General features: G+C 48.2%; 1 protein-coding gene and 1 non-coding gene across 2 annotated transcripts in view; both read right to left on the bottom strand.

Moving 5' to 3' along the window:
* Nucleotides 1–318: 318 nt before the first annotated feature.
* Nucleotides 319–19,967, bottom strand: part of SLC22A1 (solute carrier family 22 member 1) — a 30,414-nt gene continuing 10,765 nt past the window's right edge. The window contains exons 4-11 of the mRNA XM_049654538.1: nucleotides 19,705–19,873; nucleotides 18,338–18,452; nucleotides 18,002–18,108; nucleotides 14,545–14,759; nucleotides 11,571–11,679; nucleotides 4,015–4,127; nucleotides 2,602–2,701; nucleotides 319–524 (exon numbers count right to left, since the gene is read on the bottom strand). Coding sequence (XP_049510495.1) covers nucleotides 458–524; nucleotides 2,602–2,701; nucleotides 4,015–4,127; nucleotides 11,571–11,679; nucleotides 14,545–14,759; nucleotides 18,002–18,108; nucleotides 18,338–18,452; nucleotides 19,705–19,873 — 995 coding nt within the window. The 3' untranslated portion in view covers nucleotides 319–457. The remainder of the gene's footprint in view (nucleotides 525–2,601; nucleotides 2,702–4,014; nucleotides 4,128–11,570; nucleotides 11,680–14,544; nucleotides 14,760–18,001; nucleotides 18,109–18,337; nucleotides 18,453–19,704; nucleotides 19,874–19,967) is intronic.
* On the bottom strand, nucleotides 7,350–7,500 carry LOC125939209 (small nucleolar RNA SNORA62/SNORA6 family). The gene has a single exon (XR_007462962.1). It is a non-coding gene; the product is annotated as a small nucleolar RNA SNORA62/SNORA6 family (small nucleolar RNA).

Raw genomic sequence — 19,967 nt, 5'->3', positions numbered from 1 at the left:
TAAACGTGATTCGGGTATGGTCTGCCGGGAGAGTCTCCATGTTTGAAAACCAAGTGCCCTTCAAGAAAGCTACACCTTGAAATATTTTTGCCAAGATAAATACTCCCAATACAAAGACATTTTCTTTCGGAGGGAATGAAGCAACACAGATTCTAGGAAACCAGTTACAGAGGCCTCTTTTATAGCCATATTTAAACTCGATTGGATCTTCGAAATACTTTAGATAATTAAGTAAGTGGTAACCACCAACAGCTCCTGCCAGGAAAGTAGATAAAAAGAGGCCAGGGCTTTGGGAGATTTTTTAAAAGAAAGAAAATAAAGTAAAACGAGGCATATTTGGTATTGTTCAGAATATTGGTTTAGGGGCAGGTAAGTGAGGAAGAGCACAGAAAAGTAAGGGCTTCTAAGCGTTTCTTCGGATGCAAACCCCATCTTTGATCTCAGCGAAGCATCTCTCTCACGTGCCTGCACGTTCTGCTGTTTGGGTCTGAAGGTAAATCGTGTTTTCTTTGGGCTTTGCTATCCTGTAACCGCCAAAAACAAAAATGAGCATTAAAATAAACAATGTTTTGACTAAGAAACTATTGCAAAAGAGAGAGAAGGGAAAAGAAACTATTGCAAAATTGTCCACAGGAATATGTCTCAAAACAAAAGGAGAAAAGGAGGGTAGCAAGGAACACAAAAAGGACCAGCAAAGGGATATCTCAAGAGATGACCCGGTGCTTATCAATGAATTGTAATGACATAGTTTAAAATCTGATAATCAGGGGCGGCTGGGTGGCTCAGTTGGTTAAGCGTTCGACTTCGGCTCAGGTCATGATCTCACAGTTTCGTGAGTTCGAGCCCTGCATCGGGCTCTGTGCTGACAGCTCAGAGCCTGGAGCCTGCTTCAGGTTCTATGTCTCCCTCTCTCTCTGCTCCTCCCCCGCTCATGCTCTGTCTCTGTCTCCTTCAAAAATAAATGAAAACATTAAAAAAAATTTTTTTTAATCTGATAATCAATATTAGCTACCTATTTGGGACCCAAAAAGGCATATTGTCATCAACTAGAAAATGCGTTTACAGTTAAAATAGAGTGTCCCAGGGCACCTGGCTGGTGCAGTCGGTTAAATGTCTGACCTTTAATTTCAACTCAGGTCATGATCTCACGGTCATGAGACTGAACCCAAGTCGGGCTCTGAGCTGACCACAAGGAATGTGCTTGGGATTCTCTCTCTCCTTCTTTTTCTGCCCCTACCCCCCACCACTCGTGCTCTCAATCTCTCTCAAAATAAATAAATACGCTTTAAAAAAAAAATAGTTTTGTCCCTTATCAGTACGGAGACATCCAGAATTTGTCAAAGTGAGGTTTATGAAGCACTTATGAGCTTCATTGGCAGAGCTTATTAACAGCACAGATTCCTGGGTCCCACCCTTCATTTACTAAATCAACAAACCTAGAAGGCTCGGGAATCTGCATTTCAAAAGCTTCTTCTTTTGTGATCCTTCTGCGTACTAAGTTTTGAGAATCACCGAGGAGTTTACACAATATGCAAGAAGAATGGAGAAAATCTAAGGTTTATCGAACACCTACTACGTGTGGGGCACATGATCAGTCACTGTCCCCCCACCTTATCTCATTGAATGTTCCCAGCAATCCTCCAAGGTGAGTATTAGTGTGGCTATTTGTCAGGCAAGGAGGTAAACTTCCTGTAAGTTTCAACGACATCCCCAAAGTCATGTGGCCGAGTAGATGACTGGATTTGAGCCCAGATCTCTTTGACTCCCTAGATCATTCTCTCTATGTCACAGGGACTCATGCTCTTTCCTATGGAATCCACAGAGCGAGCCTGGAGGGGGACCCGAGAGGCTACCTCCTCAAGCATTGCTTATTCCTTTCCTTTTTTATTGCTGTAAGAGAAAAATCTGAGACTCCATTAAAGTCCTTGTCCCTGTCACAAGAATGAAAGTTTTAAGTCCCTCTTCCTTTGTAAAGAAAGTCATTAAAGAGTCGGAATCAACAGGGGCACCTTGGTGGCTCAGCTGAGTGTCCAACTCTTGATTTTGGCTCAGGTCATGATCTCACAGTTTCTTGAGTTCAAGCCCCGCATCAGGCTCTGTGCTCACAGCACAGAGCCTGCTCGAGATTCTCCCTCTCTCTCTCTCCCCCTCCCCTGCTCTCACTCTATCTCTCAAAATAAATAAATAAACATAAAATTTTTTTTTTAAAAAAAGAATCAGAACCAACAATTGCTAAAAGGACAGAAGACTGATTTAAAAATAGCTCCCAACTCAGGGCAGTTAGCTCCTGGTGAGCTAGGGACTCGGCCCTTGTTCAGTCAGCATCTCAGACACATGTTCTCAGTCCCACAGTTCAGAACGGCTAACTGCCAACCAAAACCACATATTCGTGCTCTCCAATCTTTCCTCACCCAAAGCCAGTGGCTATTTGTGTCGTGTTTCTCTCTACAGCAGCTCTGGTTTAAATACATAAATAAATAAATAAATAGATGCACAGATATCTGTGAAGCTCTCCTAAACCACTAAGATAGAGGAAATGGAGATACCAGGGGGCAGGTGTCACTCACGTGAACCCCGAGTCCCCAGGCACCACAGGCTCACCTCCCAAGGTTCTCTGCATCCTCGATGGTCTCTGGCAAAGTGACCCCTTTGGTCTCAGGAAGAAGCAGCGTCACCCCCCCGGCAACCAGGCCCAATATCGCTTCAAACGAAACAGAGTTCACACGGAGCCATTAGAGCACAGCCAACACCATGTAGGGATGCCGACCGCTAGCTAAAGGGATGGCTAGATAATGCACCTGTGAGAGACACTGGGTGTTTAGAAGTCGGGAACATCTAGGAAACAAAAGTTAAAGCAATAGGATCACTGGGGAAATGTCAGAGTGAGAAAGGGGAATAGTGGGGTGCCTGGGTGGCTCAGTCCGTTAAGTGTCTGACTCTTGGTTTTGGCTCAGGTCATGATCTCACGGTCCACGAGTTCCAGCCCTGAGTTGGACTCTGCACTGACAGCATGGACCCTACTTGAAATTCCCTCTCTCCCTCTCTCTCGACCCCTCCCACCCTCTCAAAATAAATAAATGGGAATAGTGCCTTCATTTTACTTCTACATAAGAATAACTTGGACAGTAACTGATGTTTAAGTGTTAGCAGATTGATTTATTATATATAATGTATATTCCATATATTATAGTTATATATAAAACTATACACATTAGATAATTGCATTATAATGTATTGTTTTATATATAATATATATAATAGTTACCATTTATAAGCTATAATATATACTATAGTTACTATATATTAATATTATATTACTACATATTTGATATGAAGCATAGATAATATATTTGTGGGCAGTGTGGGCCTCTCTCGTTTCTCCTTCCCCATCCCTCCTCCCCTCTCCTAATTTCTCCCTTCCTCTGTCCCCCGCCCTCTCCCTCGTGCTATGCCTGGGCCCCGGCACAGCACCTCTCTGCACGTAGATGGCCGTTCTGCCTTCCACCAAGTGGGTTAGCAGGGTCTCGGAGGTCCCAAGGTCTCAGTTTGGGGAGAGAAATTAGAGTCCCCTCCTCCTTCTCTAATCCAACTTCATCACTATCACAGCTGATACGAAACTTCGATTCCCATTTGTCTCTATTTCCGCTGTTAAGCAGCAGAGTGATAATTCAGCATCTTTAAGCCTCCAGCAATTACATGTGAAATGCACAAAAATTAGGAGTCAAATTCGTAAGAAAGGAGGAGGCTATGTCAACAGAGGCCTCTCAAATTCTGTCCTATGAGACAATTATTGGACTCCGGAGCCATAGAATGTAAACCTCTGGCCTGCCTTCCAGGAATGGCCTCCTATCTTCCCGTGGAGCAAGACAGAGCGAGCCAGGAGACAGCGACAGGGAAGGCGCCACCCTTGTCATCTGTAAACTCACTGGAGGACATCATCCGCTCATCAAATAGTTGTTGAGTAATCGTGCTGGGCTGGGAAGAAGGAATAATAAACATCCAAGGAAGTCTTACCAAACAAAATGAGGGGCGAGCCTCGCCAAACCTCCATCAGCCTGAAGACCAGGAAGGGGGTGATGATCCCGCCCAGATCACACAGGGAGGAGCACACCATCACTCCAAGGTTCCTGACAAAATAGAGAACAAAAAAGATGTTACTTCTGTGATCCAACTTTCCAAAGGTTAACCTTATCCTAGAGCAAGCACAGGGAGGGGAGAGAGGCTGGCATAGAGTTAATCCCCAATGGCCAATGATTTTCAGTCAATCATGCTACATAACAGAGCCTCCATGGAAACCCCGACCTGTGGGGTTCAGAGCTTCCAGGTTGGTGAACATATCCATGCACTGCAAGGGTGGCCCACCCCAACTCCGCGGGGACAAAAGCTCCCGTGCTTGGGACCCTTCCAGGCCTCACCCTAGGTACCTCTTCATGTGGCCGTTCATTTATATCCTTTATTATGTCCTTTATCATCAACCGGTAACTGCAAATAAGTGTTTCTCTGAGTTCCATGAGATAGAGCAAATTATTGAACTTGAGGAAGGGGATATGGGAGTCCTGATTTAGACCCAGTAAGTCAGAAGTCCAGGTGACAACCTGGGGCTCGTGCCTGGCATCTGAGGTGGGGCCAGTCTTGTGGGACTGAGCCCTTACCCCGTGGGATCTGCACTAACTCCATGAGGTTAGCATCAGAATGGAACAGGATACCCAGGGGGTATCTGGAAAGTTGGAGAACTGGTTGGTGCAAGCTGAGCTCTTCCTTCCTTCCTTCCTTCCTTCCCTCCCTCTCTCTCTCTTTTCTTTTCTTCTTTTCTTTTCTTTTTTTTTTCTTTTCTTTCTTCTTTCCATGAAGACATAGGGAAGGGCAGAGAGAAGGTATTAAGGATGGGAGGATGAAGAAGCCTAGAAGAGAATCAGAGAAATGATCCTACCTGAAAGGATTCTCTTCATCCCTGGTGATAGTCTTTGCTCTGACATCTACTCTGTCTTACATGAATACGGCCACTTTTGACTAGTGTTTGTATGGAATATCTTTTTCCATCCTTTTACTTTTTTTTTTTTAAGTTTATGTATTTGTTTTGAGACAGAGACCGCGTGCGAGCGGCAGAAAGAGAGAGAGGGACAGAGAATCGAAACAGGCACCGTGCTGACAGCAGACAGCCCAGTGCAGGGCTCAAACCCATAAACCATGAGATCATGACCTGACCCCAAGTCAGATGCTGAGCCGACTGAGCCACCCAGGCGCCCCATCATCATTCTACTCTTAAACTATCTCTGCCCCTATATTTAAAGTGAGTTTCTTGTAGCCAGTATACAGTTGGGTATCACTTTTTTGTCCAATCTGACGATCTTTGACTTTTAATTGGGGTGTTTAGAACATTCATACTTCTTCTGACTGTTGATAAATCTTGCTTGTTCAGTGCTGGGTATTTTTGTATTCCTATAAATAGTCTTGAACTTTGTTTTAAAAACATGGTTAAGCTAGGAACAATAAACTGGGAAATGTTTTATCCTCTAGGATATGACCTTTAAGCTTCTTCTGTGGTACCTATTTGCATCTTGGTTGGCTATATCATCTCTCAGTGTTTGCCACTATACCTTTAAACATATTTATGATTTATTTGATCAGTTTTCAACAGGATATTTCTTCTTAGCTGTAAAAAGTATATTGAGGGAATTATATGTAAAAATTATCTATCCATGTTTTATGGAAAGATTGTAATAGCAAGAGTAGATGTTGAATTTATTAAATGCCTTTCACTACCAATGGAAATAATACAGAACAGTTTTAATTTGTCAGCTTTAATTTATTAGCTCTATAAAACTCTTTCAATTTATTAGCATGATTTATACTATTAGATTTTCTAATACTGGACTTTGTGTTCCTGAGTAGCTCATCTTAGACATGATATATTATTACTTTAATGTCCCACTATTCTGTTTGATAATATATGGTTTAGGGCTTTAATCAAAATTCTACAAATAATATTTACCTATAGTTTCCTTGTTTTCTTTATCTTTGTTGTTCTTTGATACCAGTATTATGCTAGCTTTATTAAAATTTTTAAAAAAATATTTCTCTTTTTTCTATCATCTAGAATAGTTTATCATTGGAGTTTTCTATTAATTACATGTTTTGTAAAATCTCCCTGTGAGACCATTGTGGATTTCCTCTTTATCATTGTTTAGGGACTTCCTTATCTTATTAAATACATTTTTGGCATACATTCAATTTTGTCTGATAAGATTATGGCTCTTGCTATATTTTTGTCTGCATTTACTGATATGTTTTCATGCATTCTTTTCTTTTCAACCTTTCCAAGAAGTTGTGCTTCAACTATGAGCAAATTGTTCGGTTTTGCTTTGTAATCAACTCAAGGAGTCTCTTTTTTTAAATAGAGGACTTGAGTCTCTTTGTGTTTATTTAAATGTCAGAAACGCTTGGTCTTAATTCTGTCGTTAGCTTTTATGTCATGGTTTTTACCACTTCTAGTGTCTTATTTTCAATATGTGTTAGTTATCAGTATTTTTTTCTGATAATTTGGAAGGTTTGTATTTTTTTAAGTTCATTTGTTTTTTAGTAATCTCTGCACTCAGTGTGGGACTTGAACTCATGACCCCCAGATCAAGAATCCCATACTCTTCCCACTGAGCTAGCCAGGTGCCCTGGAAGGCTTGTATTTTTATTCCAAATGTTACCTTTATAATTTTATTTAATACATGTAATACTGTATTTCTTTAGACAGTATTCATTAACTTCCTATTATAAACAATTATAAAATTCGTGTATTTCCACTTCCTCCTCAAAGCATCCCTGCCTGCACTGATTTTAGTTAATAGTATCATTGTTTTCATGTTTCTCCTTACATCTTAAAATATACCTAAAACACTATGCAATTTATCAGCTTTTAATAATACATTTTTCCCCCAAGCTGGAGAAAGTACACAAAGGAAATCAGCTTATCACACCACATCTGACGTTCCCTCTCCTTTCCTGTCCCTGCCTCCGTTAGTTCTGCCTTTCTTTATTGTCAGATTTCTGACATTTTCTGCTGTTTGTACTCAAAACCACATACCCTTTAATCCCCCATTTAATGATTATCAATCTGATATCAAGTAGATACTCCCCCTAGATCTGTGACTCAAACCTTCAGCCCAGTAACTTAATAGAATATTCCTTATCGCTTCCTTCTGAGTCGGTTTTTCCTGTGACACCATGTGCCACTTCAAATCATAGAGTCAACCATTCTTTTATTTCTAGAAGTTTCCTTGAAGGTTTTTTTTTTTTTTTTTTTTGAAAGCTTTGTAGTACCAGACTTAATTTTCAAGTGGACTTTGTTCTGAAAGGCCGAATGTGGCAGCGAGTACTATCAAGCTCCAGTCATCGAGGCAGGCTCTACTGGTGTTAGCGAAAATCCTGCAATTTCTCTAGCACACTTCCCACACTCAGAAGTTCATCGGCCAAGGCTGGCCTCCACCCTGAGCTTTAATAGTGTGCAGTTGAAGGTTTTTTTTTTAATTTCTTGGAGGTTTTTTTTTTGTTTGTTTCACTCTTTCTGTTATCTTTTCTGGGATGTGTGTATGTGCACGTGTGCGTGTGCATGCGTGTGTGTGTGATCTCCAAGACTTTTAAACTCTTTGCTTATTTCCGTTTCATTTTGCAATTCTCAGATCTACCTTGCCTTTCCCTCACTGTATCGGTTCTCCTTTGCACTGCTTTCAAACAGGTTTCCATTTCTATCATCTGGTCCATATTCTGACCCAAGAACTTTTATCTTGGCTTTAGGCCTTCATTTGATAGAGATGACTCAGGCAGAGTTTGCATTTGGTTGTGGTATTTTGGGTCACCGTTTTCATCTGCTTTGTGACACTGTTTTGCTCGTGAGTATTCTTCATTTGTCCTTTGCCCTTTGTTCCCTTTCTCCTCTTCTCTCATGGTCTATTTGCATAACTGGGTGGATTGCTTTTTTATCATCCATCTTTACTACTGGGATCTCTTCCTGTATCAGCCGTGTCGAAGAATTTGTGGAGAGGAGCCAGGCCACGTGCCGGGTCAGGACAGATTCTCTTTTTGACCTGGGTCGTATGCGATCAGATGCTTAACGTCTCTCACTCCCAATCGGCAGGGGTCGACAGGACAGAATTGCTCACCGTGTTGGGTCTTTCTCCTCCATCTTGCCTCGCGCACACTGCCATCTCCAAGGTCCCTGAATGGTCTCTTGTGGCCTCGCTCTACCTGTACCACCTTCGGCCTCACAAGGTCGGGGGGATGGAGCTTACGGGTCCAGCCCCTGAAGCCATCCTGTTACTGCAAACAAGGGACTGTGGGTTGTGCCCTCCCCGGTATGCTTCCTGCTTTGGAAAACTGTTGGCCTTGTCCAAGGGTTACTGTCACCATGTGCATCCCTGGAATCTTCCAGACCCTCTGAAACCTCACTGCATTCAGCAGCCCTTCTTCTCACACTTGTCTTTCAGGGTCATCCTAGGTTTGTTTGTTTGTTTATGTTTATTTATTTTTGAGAGAGAAAGAGAGAGAGCACGAGCAGGGGAAGGGGCAGAGAGAGAGGGAGACACAGAATCTGAAGCAGGCTCCAGGCTCTGAGCTGTCAGCACAGGGCCCGACGCGGGGCTCGAACTCACAAACCGCGAGATCATGACCTGAGCCGAAGTTGGACGCTCAACCAGCTGAGCCACCCCGGCGCCCCCAGGGTCATCCTAGTTTTAAAGTTGGCATTTGCAGCTTTGTTTATTCTCATTTTTCGAATAGCTTCAGTGCCATTTCCAAGAGAAGAAAGAAAAGACGCCGTTATTTTAAGCAGTTACGTTTTAGAGACGTAAAAACATGTAATAAGCACACAGAAGCTAGAAGCAGTAGGGAGAGGGAGCTAAGTTCCTTATAGAAAAGCCACATGGTGTGGTGTTTTCTGCATTCGGCCCTTCTACAGGCCCTTGGGGACCGCTCAGGACAGCTCTATTACAGGTACAGAGAAGTACGCTATGTCGTTCCCGTTTTCAGGCAGCCCGTGCCAGAGTGAGGAGACAAAAAGGAGAGACGATTTCCAACACAAGGCAGAGCCTCCTGAAGCCAAAAGAACGTTCTTGACAATATGTGCTGCAGTCAGAAGGTGGCTGTTCATTTCTAAAGCCTCCTGTGAGTAAGAAGCAGGGTCAAGATGGCTTCAATAGTAATTTTTAAATTTGGAGCTCTTGTAAAGTAATAAAGTAACTGGAGTAACCCGTTTTTAAAAAAAAAACAAAAAACAGTTTCGATTGGATTCTATCAATTGAAAATATCAGAACTTTCATGACTCTTATTCTTGTGTGTGTATGGATCACATTTAAAGTTTTTTTAATAAAGTTTATTTATGTATTTTGAGAGTGTGTGTGTGTGTGTGTGAGCAGGGGAAGGACAGAGAGGGGGGTGAGAGAGAATCCCAAGCAGGCTCCGAGCTCTCTGCTCAGAGCCGACGTGGGGCTTGAAATCACTAACCGTGAGATCACGACCTGAGCCGAAACCAAGAGTCAGAAAGATGCTTAACCGACTGAGCCACCCAGGCGCCCCTAAAGTTATTTCTGAACTTCTGGCTTCCGTTTCTAGTTATTGAGAATCCTTATCAACAGGCTCTCTGCACAAATGGCTCCTTGAAATGGGTTGCTTGGCTTTCTTTCCCATAGGAGCAGGGACTCAGGCCCTTTGACAGTTAACATTTTCAGCCAGTCCCCTGGGTCCGGTGGCCATGACAATGGAATTGTTTGGCCCAGCTATTTTAGACTCCGGGCTCAGGACTGCCAAATGTGGAAGATTTTCTCTTTAATGTGCCTTCATCTCTTTGTACTCAGTCCAAGCAACCTTTTATAGATGAAAGTATGAGACAGAGCCTTTTAATGAAGGGCAGGTGGGGAAGAGGACAGTAAATCAGGGCCACTGTTGCATCTTCTGGCTGACTGATGGGCTCAGATTGCTGTGCAGCTGAGCGATTGGGGAGCTGGAATATTCCTTAGAAACTACTAGCATGATGGCATGAGGAATAGCACACCAGAAAGAGTGACACAGACCGAAGAGACAGTTTGAGGAAATAGACCAAATTCTAACGAAGGTCCGAATTCAACCTTTAAGTAAAGTGGTTAGTTTCTTTTACCCTAAAAATAATCTTCATTTAAAACTAAGCCTCCTAAAACACAGATGGCAGTAAGTCCATACAAAGATGCTCAACATTTTTAGTAATTAGGAAAATGTAATTTAAAGTCACAATAATACCACTACTTCTCAGAATGACTTCGAAAAACAAAAAAAAAAATAAATAAAGAATAAAGAAAAAGACAACTCACAATACCAAGTGCTGATGAGGATGTGGAACGATAGGATGTCTCACGTGGCTGGCGGAACGCAAAATGGCGCAGCCTCTTTGGCAAACGTTCTGACGGTTTCTTATAAATTTAAACACACACTTACCATATGAGCCACTCCTAAGTTTGTGGCCACGAGATACGACAACACGTATCCACTCAGAGACCCGTACCTGAATGTTTATGAGCAGCTACACTGTAATCACTCCAACCTGGAGACAGTCAATGCCAATACACTGGGAAATGGATAAACAAATCGTGGCACATCATTCACACGCCGGAAAAGCACTCAGCGCGCACTCAGAAGGGGCAGAGCACGGACGCAGGCGGGCAACTACGTGACGTCCCCCGTCCCGCTAAGTGAAAGGAGACAAACACCGAGTCTGCCTGCCTTGTGACTTCATTGACATGACATTCTGGAAAAGGTAGAACCAAAGGGACAGAAATCAGATGAGTGGTTGCCAGGTGCTGGAGGTGGGGAAGGGACACGAGGAAGCATTTGGAGATGATGGAGACGTCTCCATACTGATCGTCGCGGCAGGTAAATGAACACACATATAATAAAAATTCAGCAAACTGTGCGTGTTAGAGTGAACTCTGGTCTGAACCTGACTTGGAACGAGAAGTCCTCCAGGCCTGTTGCTACGTTTACGGACAAGCATTGTGTCATCACGGGAAAGGCACGGGCTTCTGGTGGGCATCAGGGCAGACGCCCTGCCACTTTCCAGCTGTGTGCCTCTTGCGAGTCCTGTATCCCTCTCTGAACCTCAACTTCCTCATCTGTAAAATGGAAATAATGACATTGGGGGCGAAATGGCACAGCTCTAGAAATGCTTCCTGTGTCACTGGGCCAGTCGGAACTCTGTCTACGCAACGTGTGTCTACAGGCACGGATGGAGCTACGGGAGTTCGTGCCACTAGCCGTGAGCTGGGCTGAAACTCAGTCTCCCGCTCTCTCCCGTCTCTATGCAGATGCCTTTTCTCTCATGCCTGCCCTCTGCACAGTCTCCTCCAACCTTTCCATCTCACGTTCTCTCCTACAATCGGGTGTTGACACGCTCTTTGATGCCCAACCCCCGCCTCGATGTCCAAACGGACCTTGGGGGAGCCTTGAGGAATTGTCTTAGAAGTGCCGGTCCTCGTTGAGCCTGGCTGGTGCACAGCTATTTCAGGGGCTACCCGACCTCCGCCCCCCCCCCACCCCACCCCGCTTTGTGCGCCCACCTGACGAACGTGGGATACAGCTCGGCATTCACCAGGCACACGATTTGGAACACGATGGTGATTCCCATTCGGCCGACGCAAGCTACTGTGATGTTTAGCCAGTGCAGATCTGGACAGGAAACACAGAGGTGGGGATCTCACATGAGGACTGCGGTCACAGAGTTCCCTCCCTCGAGGAGTCAGGTTAAGAAGCTTGGCCTTTAGAGCTAGAAGGGCCTGAAGGACTGTCTTGTCTAACTCTTTCCTTCTGGGATAAGTAAACAGTCCTGAGAGGTCTCAGAACTTGACCGTGACACATGAAGGGGGGCTCCTCTGTGCAGGGGAAAGAACATGCATTTGGAGTCTCAGCTCTGCCTCCTGTCAGCCACGTGACTTCCTTCTTTGTCTCTTGGTTTCCGGAAACACAGTAGGTACACGAAAAATGCAGCCCTTTAGGTACTATCCTGGAGCCGACAGACCAGATTTCTAATCTTCCATCTAGGGTTCATTTCCAAACACATTTTTAAAACCAAAACCCTTCTCCAGATAGTCCCAGATGTGAGCATTAGGGAAGCAAACCTTGTCTCCGCTTAGCCGACTGCTGCGGGCTCTTGATTACATGACGGTCCAGGAAGCCCGTCCCCTGTTGAGGACTGATCCAAGAATTGGGCACCTTCACCTGCTCCACCTGGATCGCCCCAAACACTGACACACACAAGTGGCTCCTGTGACATGCCAGGTCACTTAGAAAGCCTCTTGGGTCACAGCCACTATGCCATCTCAATCCCTGGCCCCAGATATTGGCTGCTCACGGAAGCCTGCTCTGTTTCACTCCACCAGCGTGAGGCTCCCAGGAGAGAGGACACGGTGGCCTTAGGAACGAGCTGGCCACAAGGTCCAGCCCAGTCTCCCCACCTTGTGCTAATCAAGGACGCGCCCCAGCTTCCTAAAGAGAAAAGATGAAGTTTACTCCGTACATAGAGGGAGGGCCTTGCACACAAACTCTGGGGTCTTTAATCTGTTGAGCTGTTCAACTGCCCCGGCTCCCCTTGGCACTGTGGGGCCATCCCTGCCCAAAGCCCCCAGTGCCTCTCTTCCACACTGGGGTACAGTCCAAGGCCACCTCCTGCTAACTGGGCCTCCGTCCATCGCTCCTGCCCCTGCTCTCCTGATTCTGGGTGCAAGGATTCCAGCTGTTCCTTGAATGCTCAGCTCTGCCCTCCTCGGGGAGACTCCCACTCCTGTCCCCCCCCCCCCCGGGAAGCACATTCCCTAGACGGCAACACGGCTCATTCCCCTCATTCAGGTCTCCCGAGGCCACCCCTGACCACCACACCAAGGACTAAGCCCGCCACGCTTCGCCTTCTCTTTTTCCCTCTAGAATGCAAATTCTGCAAAGCAAGAACTTTCTGCTGAGATCCCAGGGCCTAGATGCACACTGGCCACAGAGAAGGTACTCGAAATACTTCCTGGACGAGGGAGTGAGTGTTTACCATCTAATGTGACAAGGACTAAATCGAGGCCAAGTGGAGAGGGTGGGGCTGTGAGGGGGACCTGGGAGGATGGGACCACAGAACATGATGCCTGGGCTCTGCCTGCCTGATAATTGAACAGTCTCAGACCTCAAGCTCCCTCTCTGTACCCAGTGCTGTTACTTAAAAAACAACAAAAACCACAACAACAAAACTTCTCATTTATCTTTCCAGGATCCTAGAAATAAGAAAATGCAGGAGAAGGTGGGTAAAATCTATTTCAGATGGCCTCTGCCCCTTTCCCTGTCTTCTTTGTCCTCTCGCCATGCAAGGAGGGGGGAGAAAACTGAGCTGCCTTTTTCCACCTCTTTTTATTTATTTTTTGTATTTATTATTTTTTATTTTCAGCCTGATCTATATCCAGCCTGTTCCTTGAGAAGACAGAGTTCAGGAAACGCTTCCCACAATACCCTCCATAAAAGCTTACCAAAACAACTCACTTAACCAACAAGGCCAGAGCGCAAGCAATGAAACCAGAGAGAATAGCAAATCTGGTTTAACAATCTTCCCAAAGGAACAAAGAGGAAAGGCAATTTGTGCATTGGAAATTAAAACTGACGAAAATGATTCTGTTTTGGATTATCCTGGATTGTAAGAATGAAGGATGAAAGCACACACCCACCGAAATGGCTGGTGTGAAAAAGACTAGCCACACCCCGTGTTGGTGATGATGTGTCACAATTAGACACGTGGGCATCATCGGTGGGAGTGTAAATTGGTCCAACCATTTTGGAAGCCTGTTTGCATCTACTTAGGGGTACATATATGCCGCCCCGACCCAGAAAACACACTCACAGATCTGTACCCAAGGGAAATGGGTGCCCGCACCATGACAAGACAATGTGCTAGAATGTTCACTGCAGCTTAGATCCCAAGAGGCAGATGCTGGAAACCACACAAGGGTCAGTCAGCAGTGAGACAGGTAAGTGGCAAGGGATTCATACGGTGGAATGCTGCACAACGATGAAAAAGCACATAAACTACGCTCCGGTGTGATGGCATGGATAAATCTCACAGATGGAATGAGTGAACGAAGCAAGACAAATACACAGGGCACATCTCGTATGGTTCCTTTCGTGTGAACTTCAAGAACCGTTGGAATTAACGCTCAGGGACAGAGGTCAGAGCAGCGGTGATCTGAAGAGGGGGGTTGAATATGGATTGTCGGGGACCATGGGGGAACCTCCTAAGGTGCTGGAAATGTGCCACGTAATCTGGGTCATGGTACCCAGATATATACCTATGGACAAACTCATCAGCTTTTATACTTATAATTTGCTCATTGAGTGTATGTTATACCTCAATTTAAAAAACAAAAACAAAAAACGAAAAAAAACCCTTGTAGATGAAGGTAACACCCATCTTTGTCTTTGTTCTTATCCCAGGGGCTCATCCAGCAGCGAAAACACTGTTCCCACAGTTGGATAGTTCAGTTCCCTAGAAGATGATGATGGACAGCTCACCGTGTGAGATAAAAATCATGGCGAAGCAGGCTGCCCCCGCCACCAGGTTTGACAGGGCCAACGGGCGGATGAGGCCGCAGTGGTCAATGGTGACGAGGATGATGAAGGCCGCCGGGAATTCAACCAGAGCCGAGTACAAGAAATCCAGGTAGAGGTTCGCACCCGTGGCGCCCACGTGCATGATGAGGCCCTGGTAGAGCACAGAGCTGGTGAACCTGGGCACGGAGGGGAGGCGGAGTGTAAGGCAGAGTGTCTGTGGGACAGCAGGGAGGGAGGATTCTGGCAGCCAGGACAAAGGTCCCTACGAGCTGGAGAGGAGCGTGGGTCCCTTGATTTAGAATGTCCGAGAGCAATCCGAGAAGAGGGGATAATCGTCAGGAAGGACGTCCTAGAGGGGCCCTCGGGGAGCAGCTCCTCTCAGATTTACGTGAGACAATGACTTCCAGGACATAAGCACGTGTCCCAGAGACCCTGACTGTTTCCTGCGACCCAGCGGCCTGGCCCCGCGCGGATCCCTGCACGGGCCTTACTTCGTCTAATCCTCCGGCAGCTACAAGGAGGCGGGAGGGAGAAGGTGGGTGAGAAGGTTCAGTAATCAGGCCCGCTGTATGAGCCGTGTGACCCGAAGTAACTTAGCTAAGCCCTCTGTGCCTCAATTCCCTCATCAGCAAATGGAATAAGGCCTTCCGGGAACACTCAGGCAAGTCCCATCCCGCCCAAACATGGAGACTCGGGCAAAGCGACCTCTCCCTTGTTCCACCCTGACGAGGGGACAGCCGTCCTGACCACGGACGTACAGGCGCAGAGGCCAGCCTTCGTTTAGGGAGATTGGGTCTACTTCAGTGCCACCCACAGGTAAGGTTTGCCCTCAGCAGGACGGTGACCAAAGGAGCAGGGATGAGATACCTCTCTCCACAGCCCTCTCTGCACCCCTTCCCTGCCCCACAGGAAGTACCTGGTGGGCTTCCTGGCACCGGAAGAGCACTCGGCAAAGATGAGCAGTAATTGGCATCGGCGTCTCCCCAAGGTCAAGTACGCAGAGAGAGCAGAGCAGATACCGGCCAAGTCTCTCCAGCTGCACAGTGGCGTTGTCCCCCTGCCTTCCACCCTGTGGAAGCTACCCCCTGTAGCCCACCCCACCACCCATCCATGCGTCGTCCAGGGGAGAATAGCAGTGTCACAGAACAAGGCACCTAGACAGATAGGGACCAGCTAAGTGGCTCAGAGAGACTTCAGAGAGTTCCACGTGTCCTTTTAGGTGACATTGTATGATTTCGGAGGCTGGACACATTTTATGACACTGTGAGAAGAGACCTCGGTTGACGATAAACTGCTCTTATCCCAGCATCTGGATTGCCCACCAGCTCCAAAACCGAGATCACGACTGATGCGTCCCATTAACATACCCCCTTGTTTTCTAAAGCTGCACGCAGAGAACCACTGGGAGGCTCTCATTTCCAGCCCTGCCTCATTCCTGATTGGAGAAAAGGATGAAGGCAACGTGAAGGAAGGCGCTCGCCTGTAGCTTGGTGAGTCCAGATAAGCCCAGGGGCCCCCTCCGTGCCAGTTAGCCAGTTAAACGGGAACAGTCACATATTACTGACAAAGACGTTGATTTAAGAGAAAGGAACGGAGAGCCTGGACTTTCCGGTCCCCAAACGGTTCACAAATGTGCAGGGCTGCCATCTTTTGGCAGAACCCATGAACTGCATGTGCGTGTTAAAATGGCACCTGCTGGTACTGAGGGGTTCCCGCGTCTACATCGGACACCGTTCTAAGCTGTTCACACATGTTATCTCGTGAATCTGCCAACGCGCCTGGGAGGTAAGTCCTATCATGGCCCCACGTGCTGATGAGGAAGCTGAGTCACGGATAGTGAGGCCTTCTGGAGTCACACAGCCGGAGTTTCTGCACTGAAGGAGCAGGTGGAGGGAAGGTGTCCGGGGTCAGTGCCTTGGAGGCCACGGGAAGGGATCTGGTTTTATCCTCAGCGGATTAGGGAGGCGTGGACAGGGGAGCGACCTGGTCTTTGCCTGCTTTGTGAGCAGCGCCCGGCGGGGGACGGCGGTGGGAGCAGACAGGACAGCTAGGAGGTACCACAACAGCACAGGCAAGAGATCACGACCGTCGGGAGGGGAACTGAGAGGGCAGGTGATGCGAAACGTCAGATTCTGAACACATTTTCAAAATAGAGCAGAATTTGCTGAGGGCTTGGGTGCAGGGGTGTGAGAGCAGACGAGCCGAAGCGCCCCCCCCCTTAGGAGGAGTGCGCTAGGGGATGGAAATGCGGGCAGCGAGTGGTAAGGGGAAGAAGGAAGGAGGGAGACAGGAGGGCACAGGCAGCAGGGGTGTTTGCAAAGGCTCCCGGGACCCATCGTGGGGCTGGCTGCCGAACTCGGGGACCAACACGGAGGCGTGGCAGGTGACTGATGGGGCAACGGGAATGAGCCTGGCTGGTGTCTAATGCATTTAGGATGGATTCCGTGGAACAGTGGTTATTCATTCAACCTTCAGCAAATATTTGTGGGGCTCCCATGTGCCAGGCACCACCCTATTAGTTTGAACCCTTAGTTCTAGTAAAACTTTATGTGGACGCGGAAATGAGTTACACCAGCAGCAGGGGAAGCCCACAGTCCAGCTGTTCAGCCCCAGGTGTTAGAGAAGCATGTCAACGACAAAGCCCCGGTAGTGGGGAGCCGACCCGATGTCCTTTGAGGGAACGGAGTAGAGAACTGCAAGATGGCAACCTGGAGGGAGGTACAGACCCTGGGGGTGGGCAGGGGGTACAAGGGTGAGTCCATTGGTGTCCCAGAGTTCTGTAATCAGTGGATCATAAAGACACAGAAACGCTCAGGGCAGGGTCTCTGAAGTTCTAAGGTGTGAGGAAGGGATCGTCCCCTTTGGAAGCACCAGGAGCCACTGAAATCACCTGCCGAAGTGAAATCAAGACTCTTCTGTTCCCAAAAGACGGACACGTGGGGTTTGAGGCAACTCTGGGAACCCTTCGTCATGTCTCACTCAACTTACTGTTAACCTCGCTGACGTAACATGCTCTTCTTACTAAAAGGATGTCTTTCCCCATTAATCAGCCCTCAAGGGAGAAAAAAAAGACGTCTCGCTAAGAGCTCTTTGCTTGAAATTCATCTAAAAATTCCTTTTCATGCTTCTCTTTTTCCACCGGCATTGCTTCACTGTCTTTTTTGTAATGTTTATTCATCTATTTTTTTTGGGGGGGGGGAGGGGCAGAGAGAGAGGGAGACAGAGAATCCCAAGCAGGCTCCACGCTCGGTGCGATCTCATGACTGACTGTGAGACCACGACCTGAGCCGAGGTCAAGAGCCGGCCACTCAACCCACCGAGCCACCCAGGCGCCCTGCTCCCCTGTCTTTAACTTGTACCCCGGCGTCCGGGCAGGCTCACCGATTTTGGCAGGGAAGGCACAGGGAGGGCCCCTTACCACAGGTACATCAGAATAAAGGTGTGTTTCCTCAGCTGTGGCGTGCGGAACAGGTCTGCAAAGGAGGGGCTCAGCTTCTCGGTGACGTCCTCTTCGAGCGAGAGCATCTAGGAGGGAGACGGAGAGCGTCAGCCACATCCTAACTGCGGGGGGAGCCGAAGCCCTCAGAGCCACCCCGCCCCTCGGTCAGCCACTGCCCTTCCTGTGCTCGGCACTCATCACCCCCATTGCCTCCCGTGCCTTCCTGCTTCTCAAGGCAGCCCCAGAAGCACTTTCTAAATCATAAACCCGACCCCCAGATTCAGGGATGTGAGGAAGCCCTTGCTAGCACATCACCTTCAGATCAACAAGTGGCAGCTTCCCATTCTTGCGGGCGATGTGGCCCATTATCTTCATCACTTGAGCGTTTCTCTTCTGTGACAGCAGCCAGCGGGGAGACTCGGGCACACACCTGCAGACACAGATCGTCACTCCGTGGCACCTTCCCCAGAGCGCGTCCCATTTTAAGCCCTGGTCGAAGCGATGTTGCTCTGAGCAACCCACCCGCCTCACGTGGGGACTGTCAGTCCTCAAGCAGCTAGCGGACGAGGATCTGGGCTCACCCTGTGTTGGCTCAGGGGGCGCACGAAGGAGCTCTGCGGGCCCCTCACACTCTCAGTGCCACCTGCTAAGATTTAGGGGCAAAAAGGGAACCACCGCTTTCCTATGTGGCCTGCATTTCATGGAGCAGGGGCCCCATTCTTTGCTGGAAGCTGGGAGCCCTGTTCCTCACCCAGAATGGATGTTCCGTGTGCCCCCCACCCCTTGGGCTACAGCAGGTGTCTCCGTGTAATTCGAGGGCGGTCGAACAAGGCTCGAAATCTCTCCCAAACTAAATAAACCATACTCACTTTCCTTTAACACCGGGGAGATAGCAGGCTGTCCATTTCAAACCAGGGAAGGATGTTACAACTCGAAGACTGAGCATCTCTGGCTGAAGGTCTTCTGAACACACTCTGGCGTGGCCCCACCCCGCCTGACCCTCCTTCCCCAACCCCCACCCCCCCGGAGAGTCCCTGGTTGCAGCCTGGCGAGGAGAGAGCAGGCTGGTCCTGAGCACCAGTATGTGGCTCCTAGTCAGCCCTTGTTGGGAGAGGCTGGGTCTACTGCGGTGCCGCCCACAGATGAGGTTTGCCCTCAGCAGAACGGTGACCACAGGGGCAGGGCTGAGGTACTTCTGTCCGCAGCCCTCTCTGCACCCCTTCCCTGCCCCACCATCAGAACTCATCCGTCCGGATGCTTCTCCCTGGGGACCCTGCCAAGTGCCGACAGCTAGTGAGATCGACAGCTCATTTGGGCCGGTTTGTTTCACAATGGCCTAACGTGCACATTCCCCATTCGCTCGTTCATTCATTCATTCATTCAACCAACAGCAAATGCCTACCAAGTGGCTAGGTGGGGTTTTGTGGGACTTGAAGCATTGCCTCTCCATCTAAGGGGCTGCGAATTTAAAGAGGCCCCGTTTGAGGCTAGCTCCCCATGGAATGAGGGCCGCTGTCAGAACACGGACCACCCCGAGTGGCAGAGAGAGTGGTAGCAGCCCTATGCCCGTGCCCGTGGCCACCGCGGCCATGTGGAGGACGGCCCGTGTGGCAGCCGGGGTCACCGCGCAGGGGTCCGGGGCTGGACAGAGGAGCCGGGGCCGCCTCGGGGGACCCACGTACCAGTAGTAGAACAGGAAGAGGAAGGTGGGCAGAGAGATGGCCAGCTGCAGCCACCGCCAGTGAGGGATGGCGTAGGCCACTCCCGAGAGCAGCACGAGCCCCACCGTGAAGGCCGCCTGGTAGAGGATCGCCACGGTTCGCCTGTGGCCCAAGCCCATGAATTCTGTGACTGAGACACGAGATGAGTCACTATTCTGGCTCCTTCCCTCCCCGGTGAGCTCCTGCGCCCGCCCCTCCCCCCCTCCCCCCCTCCCCCCCCCGTC

Source organism: Panthera uncia (assembly GCF_023721935.1).
Source record: "Panthera uncia isolate 11264 chromosome B2 unlocalized genomic scaffold, Puncia_PCG_1.0 HiC_scaffold_24, whole genome shotgun sequence".
Lineage (NCBI taxonomy): Eukaryota > Metazoa > Chordata > Mammalia > Carnivora > Felidae > Panthera > Panthera uncia.
This window is presented reverse-complemented; position numbering and strand designations above follow the sequence as displayed.